We start from the raw sequence: 16,429 nt of genomic DNA, 5'->3' as shown, positions 1-16,429 counted from the left end.
TACAAATACAAAACAGAAAATAATTGATTGCATAAGTATTCACCCTCTTGAGTCAATATTTGGTAGAGGCACCTTTGGCAGCAATTACAGCCATGAGTCTATTTGGATAAGTCTCTACCATCTTTGCACAACTGGACATTGCAATTTTTGTCCATTCTTCTTTGCAAAATTGCTCAAGCTCTGTCAAATTGGGTGGGGACCTTTGCTGAACAGCAATTTTCAACTGTTTTCACATATTCTCAATTGGATTGAGGTCTGGGCTTTGAGACCTCAATCCAATTGTGGGACAGGTGTATTTAACCTGAAATCATGTGAAACACCTTAATTGTACAAAAGTGGACTCCATTCAACTAAGTATGTGACTTCTAAAGACAATTGGTTGCACCAGAGCTTATTTAGGTGTGTCATAGCAAAGGGGGTGAATACTTATGCAATCAATTATTTTCTGTTTTGTATTTGTAATTAATTTAATGCGGCTGCCACCACCAGCCCTCAGCTGGGATTACTCCATATGTACCCACTTTAGGCATAGCTCAATATCTTCTGGCTACACCCCAAATGTGACAAGCATCGATGGCTGACCGTGCCTTGTGCATGTTGGGAAGCCCTGTGCTGATGGAGGTAAGCCTCTCACCTGTGCGAAGGTGTAAGGATGGGGGCGATCCACAGCCATCAGGTGGTGATGACAGATGCATCCAACTTAAATTGGGGAGCAGTATCGGCAGTCCGTGGGTCCTGGTTCGTGGCTCCTGGTCGGCTGTTGGAACTGGAACTGTGAATGGTTCTACCTGGCAGCCATATCTGCATGCCATGTCCCTGCTGACTCGGTGTCCCCAGGTGCCAATTTCCTGACAACCCGTTTTCTGAAGGGCCCTCGGCGGTTATGTCCACCTAGTAGGGACGTCCTCCCGAGATCATGTAATAGAGGCTCTCACTAACGCTCCATTTCAGCCTGTACATTCCTTAGAGTTGAAACACCTCTCTATGAAGACAGCCTTTTTGTTAGCCATCACCTCAGCCAAGCGAGTCAGTGAACTATAGGTTCTGTCTGTGTCCAGCTTCTGTATGCGAGTCTGGAACGATGGAAACAGGGTTTTGTTATGCACAAACCCCGCATTCCTCCCTAAGGTGGTTATGGCTTTCCACTTAAATCAGTCAGTGGAGCTAGAGGCTTTTCATCCCCCTCCATTTTCTTTGGAGGAGGATTAAAGACTAAACTCCCTCTGCCTGGTTTGGACACTGAGATGTTATGTTGACAGGATAAGAGCTCAGCGTCAGTCTGACCATCTCTTCATCTGCTATGGTGCAAGGACACTGAGTCAAGCCCTCTCAAAGCAGCAGCTGTCTCACTGGATTCACAATTTCGACTGCATATACTAATGCCGGCCTACCCCGACCTGGGCAGGTGCCCACACTTTACCAGAGGAGTGGCTACATCATGGGCCCTCTTTAGAGGAGCCTCATTATCCAATATATGTACTACAGCTAGCTGGGCTACCCCGCATACTTTCGCCAGGTTCTATTTAATGTGGTAGATCCCTTTATGTCTTCATTAGGCACAAGGGTCCTTGAGGTTGCATGCTCGCACCATTACCCATGGTTTTGCGATCTCAAGACTCACGCTAACTCGCGACAGCTTTGGTATACTTTTCCCAAAAGTATTGTTGGTGGTTGTCTTTGAATTGAAAGGCAACGTTAGGTTATGGATGTAACCCTGGAACCCTGAAAGAGAAGACGACCACGAAGCGCGAGGTCGCATTGGTCGCCTTCTCGGTTTCGATGCAAAAGAGGACGTGAACTCCGTGAAGTAACTATTTATTCCCTCGGGGGGCACAACCGAGGACATCACTCCCTGGAGGGGCCTATCGGCAGCTCTGATATAAATGCTCAGGAAATACATGACCTGTGGCAAGCAAATCCCAAAAGTACTGTTGGTGGTCATCTTCTCTTTCAGGGAAACAGGGTTACAGCCGGAGCCTAGCGTTATACACAGCAATCGTTTGTTAATTTAAAATAGAAGATAGTTGACAATGAAATGCCACATATGTGCGGTGTAAATTAAAGTAGGTGCCACGGCTTGTCCATTGATGACAGGTCAATGTGCATTATCAAACTCAGCCTTTAGGTTTGTTGTGTGATGAAAGTAACACCAACTGTGTATGCTTTGCTGTCCTGCAAAATCAACTTCAGTGGACCTGCTTACAAAGTATTGGCAGCTGCCAAATCAACCACCTACAAGCACAGTACAATAAGAACCAAAGGGGCCAAGAGAGAATTTGATTGTGAAGCATCTCATGGTTGTTTTTCTGTTTGATATTTTTATCAAAGCATTTAGAAAAAACACCATATCATCATTCTACCAAGTAATAAAGTGGAATAGTTGTATGCCTTTGTCGTATATAGGTATTCACTTGAATTCAGGCCACTAAAATTTCAGTTCAGCAAAATTTCCCTTATTTTAAAAACTCAATGCTAACAGGTATACTGAAGGCTCATATATTACAGCAGGGCTGCATCATGGTTGGCCCCCACCACTACTGTCTCATTTTATCTTGGCGAAAGCGGAGTCTAATATTAGCATGAAGTAAATAACATATTCTTTGTGGGTTTAACTGACATCCAAACAAAACACTTCTAACAGCCAGGATCCTTACCTGTCTTCCATGAATGCCTTTGGGTCCTCTGTCTCCAGGACTGCCAGGGTTCCCTTCATCTCCCTGCATATTACCAAATATAGGCATTAATGAAGTTTACATTTAAACTCACTACAATAACTAAATGTAATAACTAAATAATTAAACAAATACAATAAATAAATAAATATACCTGGGTGCCTGGGTAACCAGGGAATCCTGGGTTTCCCTGTAAACAACAAAAGCGTGTTATTGTCACAGTCAAGAACTATTAATATATACATTAATACTGTGGTGTGCTAGCAGGCAACCCAGGTTGATGGCGAGAGCTAAGTAAGTGAACAACCCCCCCCCCCCCCCCCCCCCCCCCCCCCCCCCCCCCATGACGTTTCAGAACTTTTGCAGCAACAACATCTGCTGTATCGTTTTAACGGTTGGTTTAACACTTTTAGACACAGTCAAGCTGGGTAAAGTAAGAAATAATAACACACTATACAAATGGAACACATAGGCTTTTTCTGATAAACATGCACCCTGTGCAGGGCGGTGTACACATTGTCCTGTTCCAGTTAAATGGCACAAGCTCTCATTGTTTCAACAGCCGTTTGTTCCTTTCCATTATACAACCATTGCTTATGTACCCCTTTAAATGGTGAAGTGAAAATTATTGAAACTATCTGCAAACAATGTGTTATTTTTCTGTGTTTAATGTAAGCTCTTAATCAATGCAGGGTTAATGAACTCTTAAAATCAAACTGTTCATAGCTGGTTTACATCAGCAGTTTGCAATTACCAACCTTGTTGTTTGACCTTGTGTTGCATGGGTATAGTGCCTGAGCAAAACTCACATCATATCAAGTTGTTCTTAAATGTAAGATCTTGTAATCTGGGTTTCTGCTGACTGAAGTGAAGCAGAAACACAGATATTAACTGTAAATGTGCTTTGACTCACACCATGCATCACGCTAGGGAAATAAGACCAAGCTATCTGTATATCTGTGCCGTACGAAGTAATTTCTTTGCTCAGAAGAGAAACATCTACTCTGATGCCATGGCTCAGTTAATCATCACCAGGAACCAGACCACAGTCTTGCTGATTAAAACAATGGGAAAGTGGTGTTTCACAAGCATGTTGAGAAAAATTAAACAAAAATAACTGGGTACACATCTGCTTCCAACAAATCATGTTGCTTACCTTATCGTCTCCCAGGCTTGTTGTCATTTGTATGTTTCTGACCCTATTGAAAACTACTCAAAAGTTACTCCAGGCCTACCTTCTCTCCTTTTTTTCCTGATGAACCATATCCATCTCTACCATCAACTCCCTGCATCACCAATGAAAAACAAACAAAAAAAGACAAAACATCTTAGGTTTCTGATTTATTTGGCAGTAAATGTTATCAGTTTAGATAGTAATGTTAATAATACATTTGAAAATGCTTTTTATTATCAAAGAATGAAGTCCCTTTTTGATAATCATTGAACTGTAAAACTGGAAAGTGCAAGACAAAAAACAATAAATACATGGCTTGTCAGGGCAGTTCTAGTTATTAATACCAATAGTTTCTCGCTATAATGAGCCATTTAGGGCTAGAACATTTTTATTGTGGTACTGCCTTGTCTGGTCTTTTTATGTGTTTTTGATACTCAATTTAGGATTTAATAGTTATTCTAATCAATGTACTGCTCTCTGTGAGGATAACTGATTACTACTTATTCAAGCTATTGCACTGGCATAATATGGATGTACTGTAAGACGGTTGGGAGTACAGTATGCATGCATCATACTTGAACTGGATATGTACATTAAGAAGCATACACAAATCTGTGTTTAAAAAGTGCTCAGTGAATAGAATCTAACCGGTAAGCCTCGAGGACCCACAGGTCCAAGCAGACCTTTCTCACCAGGGTCTCCGGGTTGACCCTGCAAAAAACATGGAAAGATAATTGTCAGGTTAGATTATGGAAGCTCTTAGTGATTGTAAAAACCATACCACTAAACATATTTCACAGGTACAGGGGGGAATGAATGTTCTGATTGCAGTTTTGCAAAATCAACCATCACAATTTGAGGCACAAGTGATGTTGGTGCAATGTGTCATTTGTTTAACCAATCATTACAGCATATATTTTTTTGATATTAAAGCTAAACATACGCCAGGCTCAGCTAAGTTTTGTTGCATTTTGACAGACGTGGTCAGGAAACTCTCCACTTGTTCTGTACAAACAAATGAGCCAAATGTCCACCTTACTTACCTTCTGTCCCTTTAGTCCCTCATTTCCGATAGAGCCTTTAGAACCTTGGAGACCTGCCTCCCCCTACAAAAATACATATTAAACATAAACAAAGTGGTACATGTCATTTAGAAAATGTGTTCTAACTGGCAAATGAACTGACTTCACTCTTACAAGTCCGGCATGATGACTATTTATAAAAAATAAAAAAGCTTTGGTATACTTGAAAGTAGGGGTGCACCGATTAAGATTTTCTTATTAGATACCGATAGCCGATAATTACCCACCCAAGATACAGAATCTGATAATAATAATGCATAGAGTACAATAGTGCATGCATTCTAATGTGCACTACTGAAACGTTTGTTTTATAATTACATACGATAAAAGTAACCAGATTGTTCATTGTATTGTTCAGCTATTTGGGTGCTCGCCACCATATGCAACAGTTATGCAACCGTCACTTTCTCCAGTCTGTCGGGCCGGACGACTGGTTTACAATAGTGGACCGAAAGGACGTGTATTTCATGTCCCTATTTGTTTAGCACACAGGAAGTATCTTTTTCAAGGGAGCGTCTTCGAGTTTTCCATGCTGCCATTTGGCCTCTCCTTAGACCCCCGCCTGCAGGCTTGCGGCTCCAGACACTTTTTAAATAAGTTACATATTTATGTAATGTCATTTTACTAACTTTTTAAAAAAACCACTCTGTCTAAATAATTACTTTGTGCTGTGCCGTGTCTGCAAAATAACACATTTACCGGAGATACTATGATAAACATGATTTAAATGTATAGAATTTATACTGAATGTAGTCATTTTGCAAGATTTGATGCTTCTTAAGATTGAGGGGCCTGAATTTGAGGAGTACAACCCCAGCAGAGCTACTGAATATTGGCTTACTTCTGGTGGTACCAAGCATGTGAGGGGCCCAAACATCTTGGACACAGTTTCAATCTTTTTTTTTTAATTATTATTTTGGTTTTACTATGAACATAAATTAGAAGGGCTCAATTTTGCCAAGTATGTTGCATAACTTTGACTTTTTATCTTCAATTTCATCAAGAAAAAAAATGGTCATTAATCATTAATTTACTGATTGTGTTCCATGTTAAATAAAAGCTAAATCCTACAAGTTATATTCTACTTTTGTGTGTATGTTTTCCACATCTAAGTTAATAGTGTATTTTTGTTGAAATATTAATATTCCATAATGGAATAAATTTAGTTAAGTAACATACTTAAAATAATGGAACAGTAATATTTATGCAGTAGGTTACATGTACATGAAAGAAAAGACCAATCAAACAGCATGTGTGCATGGCCAAGTTTGAGAAACAAAAAGATGGGCTCTGTCCAAAAAATGTTATAACTGTTGGATAAGACCAATTAACCAACTGCCTTATAAATGAGTTGAGGACAGTGGTATCACAAGCATGCTTGTTTGTGAAAATGTAACTAACTTGGTTTCCAGTTAAGGAAGTGCTTGTGTATGTCAAAATAAAAATAAAAAAATAATGAGGATGTTTATTATTAGTACTAGTAGCAGAGAGATACTCATTGGCTGTCCTCTTTCGACAATGCAGGCAACACATGGGCACCTATTTGCGCAATTATATGGTATAAAGACTTACCTGAGGACCAGGTAATCCTGGAGATCCTATGGGTCCTACAGGACCACGTGGTCCTCTGGCTCCCTGTCATTTTGAGAAACAATAATAAAGGTAATAGTTTATTATTATAAAGGGATTGTACCTCACAGTAGCTCCTACATGCATTGGGTATATCACAATAATTATGCAGAAACATTCAGCATCCATTTATTCCACTGGTATACAATGGTTTAACATGCCTCAATCAGCCATAGATTGTCAATTAATTCTGTCAAGAAGCCAAGTTAAGTAGACAACCAAGTGAATGAAGTTCCTGCTGGAACATACCTACATGCAGATTAGATTTCACAGCTGGTAATCACACACAGCAGGCAGGTGTCAGGTACATCATTCACTATTTACAATAAATGTACACACATTTTACACAACACTATTTACAGTATTTACACACAAAACCCACTTTTCGTACGTAGGGCTCCTGCCCTGCCACAACATGTTTTTAAACACTTGCGTTATTATTTGAGATTGATCTGGGTTAGCATATGGATTTATCTTCATCCAGGAAAGACAGGATATAAATATGTAATGTCCAGACCATGTAATCCATTCAGGTCCAAAACTGCCTGTCTGCTCATCAAGTTGATTATAATTTGTATTCAGGATCTTTTGCTCTCCAGGACCTAATTCAGTGGTGTAACTTTTCCCTTTCAAAATATGCAGGATTTTTTTTTTTTTTATAGTGCATAAGGAATTTGCAAGTTTTTCATTCTGTGACTTGCCCATTTGAAGTACACTCAGTTTTACATTTATTTTCTAACAATCACAATAACATGTTCACATAATGTTAATCAATGCAGGCATTTATATATTTAAATAAATCCTCATTTTCAACCCAGGAGCCTTTATATTTATAAATGTGAGTCCAGCGAGTCCTTTACTTGTTTGTACAAATAACAAAAAGCATCAACCAATTATTTAGGAACCACTTCTGCAATTCATTGAAGTCGTGTTTTAAATCAACACAGTTTAAAAGTTCTTTCTTTTTCTTCCCTGCAATAGTAACACTATAACACAACCTTTCATTAAAAAACAAGCAAGTACTAAACCATACCTGTGGTCCACTAGTCCCGGCATCTCCAACAGGCCCTGGTGCACCTGGATCTCCCCTTTCACCCTGCAGAACATGATCATCTAAAGTCATTTGTAACCACAATAATAATAATAATAATTTGGGTGTATTGTCCTAATTCAGTATGCCCCTTAGGTTTTTTCTATATGTATTTGTCAATCAAGATATATAGTACCATCTGTCATTCTAAAAATATGCCTATGTAAGGCATATAATAGAGCTCAACTGGAAGAGCACAATTATAATTTGGCAAACTGTGGTTCAGGAAACACTAAATAAAACAAGGGATGAAGACTGGGCAGTGGTTTTAAACTGGAGTCTGCAATGTTTGCAAAATGATATACATTTTCACATACTACAAATGTTCTTTCACTTGTGAAATATGTGGCTTTCCTTGGGCTTTATGCATGAAGCTGCAGTACAGTTTCTCTTTCTTGTTTGCAATTAGCTGCTTTCTAAATTTTTCAATTGGGGTCTTGTGGCAGGGTGATTGCCCTGCACAATGGGTAATTAGTGTTGGCGTAATTTGTATGTGGGTGTCACGAAGACGGCTGTAGTGGGTGACGTCAGACCAGAAATAGGAACCAGGAAATAAACAACAGAGTGGTGGAGTTTGGTGAAGCTGATGAATAATGAAAAGTTTAATAATGAAACAGACAGAAAATAAAAGGTTGTAAAGACAACACACACAGGACAAGGCACTTTTACCAAAATAAAGAGACAAACAAAATGGACTACACAGACAAACACGGTGAGCTGATATTTAACTATTATTATTATTATTATTATTATTATTATTATTATTATTATTATTATTATTATTATTATTATTATTATCTGTCTCCAATCCCGTTCTCCACTCACCGAACACACAACCCCGAGTAAGTGAAAACATGCTGCTTTTATGCAGCTGTACCGAGACTCGATTGCTAATCAATCATTCAATTGGAAACGTGTGAATTAATAAAGTGCAATTTCCCGTGCTCGCATATTATTACATTTTACCTGCATGTGAAGTGCTGTGCAATCCTCGTGCCTAAATACAAATATACATTTTAAACACTCGTGTTACACAGACCCATTTATATCCCGTGTACCAATGACTACATACCAACATTAACACACAAATACCCCACAGGGGTGGGCAACGTTGCCACATATCCCCCCTGCTGCTCTGTTCCTGCCAGTGGAGGGAGCGGCATGTAGTCTGGCGACGGAGGTGGCAGCGGCGTGTAGTCTATCCTTGTTTCAGGGGACTGGTACGGCTCTCTCTCACTTGCAGGGGACTGGTGCGGCTCTCCCTCTCTTGCAGGGGACTGGTACGGCTCTCTCTCACTTGCAGGGGGCGAAACCAGCAGGTATTCTTTCTCTGCTGGTGGAGGTGGAAACAGCAGGCATTCTCTCTCTGCTCTTGGCTTGGGTCCTAGGGCCGTGGGATTCCCCTTCTCAGGCTGTGGACGCACCGACTCCTCCTTTTGGGCTGTGGAAGCACCGACTCCCCCCTCTTTGGGCTGTGGATGCACCGACTCCTCCCTCTTGGGCTGTGAATGCCCCAACTCCTCCCTCTTGGGTTTCTCCCACTCAGACGTAGGATGACCGGGATCCTCATCCTCCTCCTCATAACTGCAGAAGAGACAGGAGGCAAAGTAATGCTTACCCTCGCAGAGGGGGCACAACGGCGATGGCAGCTGGTTGGGTCCCGACTTCCTAGCCCTCCGGCGGAACCACTCCTCTGTGTCTTCCCCCATCCCATCTTTCGGGACAATGCCAGAAGCTCTACCTGGATGGAGCAGTGCATGGTGATGTGACTGGTTTTGCCACAGGCGAAACACCACAGCCCTGCTTGCTCCTTTCCTCCTTTACTCTGCTGCTGTTGCAGCTTTCTTCTCCCCCTCCTTCTCACCTTCCTCTCCTGGGCCGGTTCCTCCTCCTCTTGGAAGGGGCAGACAGCCACCACATGCCCGTACATCCCGCAGTCAAAGCACCAACCTTGGTCCTCCAGACTGCCAAGGAGCTCCTCCAGGTCAGTGCAGCCGTCTCTCCAGCCTTCCATTTTAATTAATTAATTTATTTTTTATTTCCAAAAAAACTGTGGTTCCTGCTCTGATCTGCGTCTAGGAGGCACTAGTAATCCCATGATGACACCACATGTCACAAAGACGGCTGCAGTGGGTGACGTCAGACCAGAACCAGGAACCAGGAAATAAACAACAGAGCGGTGGAGTTTGGTGAAGCTGAGCGATTGGTTTCGCTCAGCGTTTAATAATGAAACAGACAGAAAATAAAAGGTTACAAAACACACAGGACACGGTACTTTCGTCAAAATAAAGAGACAAACAAAACGGACTACACAGACAAACACGGTGAGCTGATATTTAACTATTATTATTATTATAATCTCCTCTCCGATCCCATTCTCCACTCACTGAACATACAACCCTGAGTGAGTGAAAACATGCTGGTTTTATGCAGCTGTACCAAGACTCGATTGCTAATCAATCATTCAATTGGAGTCGCGGTACAACTGCACATGAATTAATAAAGTGCAATTCCCTGTGCTCGCACATTATTACATTTTACCAGAACGTGAAGTGCTGTGCAATCCTCATGCTTAAATACAAATTTTAAACAACTCGTGTTCCACAGACCCATTTATATCCCGTGTACCAATGACTATACACCAACATTAACACACAAATACACACAGGGGCAGGCAACATTGCCACAGTGGGAATGGGTTTATTGTGTGTTTTTGGAGTTGATTTGTGAATTACTGTTTACAGACGGGCGCTCGATTGAGACTTGCTGTCTGCTAGGCTTGGCTGAGGTGAAGGGCAGCAAGTGATTGGCTGTGCTGGTCCTCAATCAGCAGGTGGGCAGGTCTTGACCGAGTGTCCGTCAGTTCAAAAACATCTGCGGGAGATGGCTCAGGGCTGCTGCAAAGCCAAGGACAACGGGCTGAACATCGTCCACACTACCCGGACATGGAGACCTGGCTGTGTAATCCTGATTGCTGTGAGACTGACCCGGGATCAGAAGCGAAACCACCGATGGCCCTGCCAATAGTCGGAGTCAGGGTTTGGTTGTGATTGAACAGAGAAGATTAGTTCAGGGATTGTAAATCCCACTAATGTATAGTGAGCGAGTTGTATGAAGCGGGACCTCCGTGCCAGGGAGTAGCACACGCCGTTTTTACGGCACATTTTATTTGTAGATTTTTGTACTGTATTTTATTTTGCATTTTTGTACTGTTTGCTGTATTTGGCCTCTGTGCGTTACCATCGCTGGTAATGTCACATGACCAACTTTATTTACTTTCTTTCTGTTTGTCCTGCGCGCCTGTGCTGGCGTTTTCAACTCCATCCCCAATTGTCTCTCTTTATTGCTTGAACAGCGGCTACCCACACACGTGACACGAACAAGACCCTGTCACAGGTCCATATTCATTGTTTTTAAAAAGGGATCCCCCAAACAAAAACATAGGGGGTGTCTCTTCATCGGGACCTGATGATGTTTAAAACAGGGAGACAGCACAAACTCTATATATAATTTAAACAGAGAGAGAGTACAAACTCTATACAACAGCAAGAAACTCTTGAACTACGGTCCTATAAGACTGACTGTTTAAAGTTATGTGTACATAAGCATAGTTTGTTACACATCTAATGTGCGGTATACAATATCACCCGTGGGACAATTACTCTACACTGAATTACCTTTGAACCAGGAGGCCCTCTTCGACCCTGTGGACCCTTAAACAAAACAGAAACACATTAGTACTGTATGTCATGTTCAATGTTTTTCATTTATCAAATAAAAAATATAATTCCAACCGTTAAATAAAACATGAATCCAAATACAATTTTCCGTTGCCTTGGCGCAATAATGACAATGAGCACATGCTAAATTCACAGTGAAACACCCTTCACTGTTCAAAATCAACAAGTGTGCTTCTTTTATATTTGGAAGTGCTGTACTTTTTTTGTTTTTGTTGTTAAACAATAACAATGGTTTAAGACATTAAGGTTTGTCTTGGAACACATATAAATACAAAAAACACTCTATGGTTACTGCGCTTGTCAAAACTGGCTCAGCGAGTTGAATGAGGCCAATAAAATACTGTACATTTGATCTTAAATCATTTTTCTAAATGGTTATCCATGTCATTTTTCTTGTTTCATTACAACACTGTGTTTGGCTGTTCTTCCTGTTTACTGTCATATCTGTACTCTGCACAGAATTATATGTTAACCTACAAGTATGGTTCAGGGGGTGGAGCTAGGCTTACCTGCATTCTACCATCTTCTTTCATCAATTAAATCTACCTTATTTAGCCATCAGTCACCCCTATCTAGCTGTCTTGTGTTTTTTTTGTTTCATGTATCACTACAGATCCACATCTAAATCGATTATTTGGAAAACAGAAGAAAACTCACCCACAGCAATTTTCTTTCTAGAATCAAGAAATCTCTGATGATGGCGTCCCCTCTATCCAAATCCAGCAGATGAAATGGCTAAAGAAATCCGCCCGGTATCCTGTTTTATCCTACCAACATAGCGACTCTTCGACTCTACACAAAGCTGACCCTCAATATCAGCCGCAGCGGTACAGTACTCGGTCATGCAGCAACTGTATCCAATATTCTGACTGCTAGAGAAATCTTCCTTGGTGTGCATTTCCAGTGCGTCTTTGTAAAGATTGACACGTTCACAGCACAGTCTTATTCAATTCACAATGATGCCCTTCGGTGCACAATCGCCTGGAATCGCTCATTATCAGCATTACCAATTCTGTTTATTTTCTTGCCAGTGTAGACTCCATTACAGCCTTATCTTTCAACGCCCATATCGGTAGTAGATCTCTCAATCATCACGTTGCACTATTTCCATACAATCGCCTGGCTGCAGTGATCCATTGCAACTTTCTTTCAGTGTCTGAGACACACAATCATAATGGCTAGGACATTAATTTGATTCAATTCTCATTCAACTGGGGATCCCCAGCTTGTTTTGAAAACATGTTCCTCATGGCTAAATTGTCCTGGTCTAAATTGTCTTTTGCAACTCATTCTTGTCTTTTACCCTCTCGCTTTATGAAGTGGACTCGTGCATGTTTAATCATAACGACTAGAGGGTAGTATGACACCACAAATAGTGTGTTTAAGCTACCTATATCATTGTTTAAGAAAGCCTTGTATTTTCTAATCAAATAATTTCATTACCCGGAGCTTGGTTTGAGATGTTTACTTTAAGAGGCTAATATTTCATGTATGGAACTGCCAGCAGACACTGAAGAACTATTAATATAATTTAAAGCAGCCTCTTACCTCGTGATGAATAATGCATTTATAGACTGTTCCCAATCAGTTCAACAGGTTTTGCAGGAAACCTTAGAGCAAACGCTTGCAGGTATACAATCCACCGCACACTTTGTGCTGATCTGCCCTAAAACAGCTTCAACATTTGTATAATTTATCTCTCTTCAGCCCTTTTGACCGGTCCTCTGTCACTGGTCATGCAATTTCTCTGTTGTCTAATATGGATTTCAGTTTCCAATCCTTTTTATTCAAGACACCACTTTCCCGGTACTCATAATAATATGGTCGGTGTGTTAGCTCAGATACAGATATCCAGATTCCATCATAAAGTCTGCAGCTTATCCAGTCCCTCTGGAAGCTCCACAATCAAATCACCTATTCGACTAAATATCTCCTTTGTAATCTCCTAGATTCAGCTCAGGATACATGGCATCTACTCTCACCCTTCATCTAGATCATCCAACACCACCAGCTGGAGTTCTTTCCTCAATGATTTCTGAACTAAAATGGATTTCCTCAACCCCTTTCAATCAAGATTGGATTCTCGCTTTTTATTGTTCATTCCAAGGACTCTCGCTATCAAAGTCTACTTGCCCGGAATCCAACATCAGTATTATGTGATATCCGTTCCTTCAACACTACACTCCATTCCAGCTGTTTGTCTTCGCCTGTGTGAGATCTTTAAGAGGCATCATCTTACCTCTCCTTGTTTGCCATTTTTACTGTTCTCAAATACTTTCATCTCTCAAGATCTAGTGATGGAAACAATCTGTTTAGCCACTGCAATTTCTAGGAATCATACTGGCACTGAATGTTTTAAGCAAGCCCTCTGTATCTAAACACGACTATATTCGTTCCTCTATTCAGAACTTTCAGATCAAGAAACACGTACCGCTCTCTTTGCTGGACCATTTTAACTTAATTTGCATTTTCTCCAAGGTCAGACATTTTATATCTTGAATTACTTGCTCTTTCATTAACAGCAAAAAACTTGAATTCCTACATTAATATTTAATCAGAGGCTAGGAAAGACATTAAAATGTGGTTGGCTCTCATTCAACATTGGAACGGCTTGTCTATATTCCATGATGATTTCATTTCAGCACCTCACGACCTGGCTTTATTTATGAACACTTTTAAGAGATTTGGAAGTTTAACAATCAATGGTTTTCTAATACTTGGTCACTAGAAATCGAGAACCTATCACAGCATTTAAAATCCACAGCTCTTCTTCAAATATACCCAACAGTCGCAGCAGCACATATATGGGGTCATCTTTGATCAAAGAAATTAATACTTTTCTTGTGCGAAAACAAATCTACAGTTCATATTATCAATAAAGGCCGTTCCAGTTCATGCTTATTATACAATTACTGTACTGGTTAATTTGCATTTCAGTATCTAATTATTTTCTAATTTAAGCGCGCCATCTACCGGGCATTTATAAAAATTGTGTTGTCACTCTTTCTCGTTTACAGATTTCCACATTTTAGTCTGGTCCCTACAGCTCTGCAAACTCCAGCAGTGACATCCCAGTTCAGCCATCTAATTTTCAACTGAACCTATCTGTCAGCGGACTTCTCAATATAGCGCAAGCATACATGGCGGCAGCACTTGCTACTTCCATCACCCCTTATTTCACAGGCTGGACCACCTATTGATTTTTTGTTCCCAAAGCAGGATTAATCCAACTCCATTTAACCAGAATTGGATCACGGCTTTCATAGTTCATGCAATGGACTCTCTACATCTGGCACCAGCTACAATCAAATCCTATTTGTCAGGAATTCAACACCAATTTCACTTATTTCCATCACTTCTCCAACTATACTATCAATCCCAACTGTCTGTCTCCTCCTGTGAGGAATTTCCAAGTGCTCTCCGGCTCCATCTCCTGCTCGCCTGCCTATCTATAGACATTCTTGGCAACTTGATTTCAATTCTCCGCCAAGAGTGCTTTTCTCCATTCGATGATTTAACTATGGAAACCATATGCCTATCTGCATTTTTGGGGGTTTTGAGATGCTCCGAATATACAGTTCCTTCTAGTTCCAGCTTTCCTGATCTAGGTATCCACTGCACGGACCTGAACTTCATTCAAGTTTTTTATTTCATCCTATTCCTTCAGATTTAAAAAACAGATCAGCTGCGGCACGGACAATGTATCCAGCTTTCATAAATCAACTCTCCTCTGTGCCCCTACACTTCCATATTTAAGTACATCACAGAACGCAAGGCCATTTTATCCTCTGACCCTTTGTTCATCAATTCAAGCCGGTCCATTGTATCAAGGCATTGGTTTTCTTCACATCTCTCCACTTTGGTGTCCAGAGCAGGTCTTCCCTTGCAATTCTACACTCCTCATTCATTCAGAATAGGGGCAGCCACATCAGCTGCAAAAGCAAATATCAACCAGCGTTTTTAGTTTGCGAGCCTGTCGTACGTCGGGTCATCTCAGAGATGGTGACCCCATTTTGGACCCCCAAATTTTTTTATAATCTGAAAATGTCAACAAAGTCAACCGCAGTCACTATTTTACAGTTAGCACAGGAACCAGGATGAGAGTTCACATTTGAAAGTTCAGTGGATTCATGGCAGAATGAAAGAAGCACTGTTACACACAGAGATGGAATGAGTTTTTAAGCCATGTTGCTACTCAGCTAAATGGGCCAAATCCTTTGAAAGTGCTCCTATGTTCTTATCTTCTTCCCCATCTTGCTCTCTGGTAATGTCTCCAGCCTGCTCCTAATAGTCTTAAGTGTGGACTGCTTACTGAAACCATACATAGTGGGGTGGAGATAAATGTAAATGAGGAACTAACAAGTCTGAATTCGCTCCATGTTAAACAATAAACTCTTCAACTTCTTGAAATACAAAACACAGCATGTATATATGATATATTTATTACAATGAATAATACATGTATAATAAAATCATACTTACTGTTTTTCCTGGACTGCCACCATTGCCAGGTATTCCATCTGCTCCTGCATCCCCCTAAAAAGCCACGTTAAGAAGTAACAAAGCCGTTTAATGCAGTTCATTGCTGTAGAGGCATCAAAGAAAATTAACTTGCCAATATTGTTACTGTCTGATGGAAGCTTGAACCAATACCATTTGGAAAGAATTACAGTTTAACTTAATGTATTTAATTAATTACCATACATTACTAATGTGCACCATGCAAGTGCAAGCAGCAATATTAAAATATAGTTCAATTAAAATGCTGTTGACATATCAAATATATCCATGTAGATGAAGAACAGACTGGTATGCCAATTCATGGGGATAAGGATTTTCATATAATGTGATCAGTGTGGAACAATAGAAGATATTCAATTCAGCAATTCATTTTTAAAATATAATTACATGCACTTACAGCTTATCAGCATAACTATAATTTATTGTTCAACTATAGGGGGCTTATTTACAATAGCAGTTCCTAAGTCATTGCAATAGTCTGTTGGTGCTCTAGAAAAGTTTAATCCATGCAAAATATTAAT

At 40.4% G+C, this 16,429-nt stretch overlaps 1 protein-coding gene across 2 annotated transcripts in view; it reads right to left on the bottom strand.

Annotated features, from left to right (window-relative positions):
- Positions 1-16,429, bottom strand: part of LOC121313005 (collagen alpha-6(VI) chain-like) — an 88,032-nt gene that overhangs the window by 25,836 nt on the left and 45,767 nt on the right. For both annotated transcript variants that reach the window (XM_041245082.1, XM_041245084.1), the window contains exons 22-30: positions 15,870-15,923; positions 11,325-11,360; positions 7,591-7,653; positions 6,501-6,563; positions 4,890-4,952; positions 4,495-4,557; positions 3,908-3,958; positions 2,827-2,862; positions 2,655-2,717 (exon numbers count right to left, since the gene is read on the bottom strand). In XM_041245082.1, coding sequence (XP_041101016.1) covers positions 2,655-2,717; positions 2,827-2,862; positions 3,908-3,958; positions 4,495-4,557; positions 4,890-4,952; positions 6,501-6,563; positions 7,591-7,653; positions 11,325-11,360; positions 15,870-15,923 — 492 coding nt within the window. The remainder of the gene's footprint in view (positions 1-2,654; positions 2,718-2,826; positions 2,863-3,907; positions 3,959-4,494; positions 4,558-4,889; positions 4,953-6,500; positions 6,564-7,590; positions 7,654-11,324; positions 11,361-15,869; positions 15,924-16,429) is intronic.

This window comes from Polyodon spathula, chromosome 3, assembly GCF_017654505.1.
Source record: "Polyodon spathula isolate WHYD16114869_AA chromosome 3, ASM1765450v1, whole genome shotgun sequence".
Taxonomy (NCBI): domain Eukaryota; kingdom Metazoa; phylum Chordata; class Actinopteri; order Acipenseriformes; family Polyodontidae; genus Polyodon; species Polyodon spathula.
This window is presented reverse-complemented; position numbering and strand designations above follow the sequence as displayed.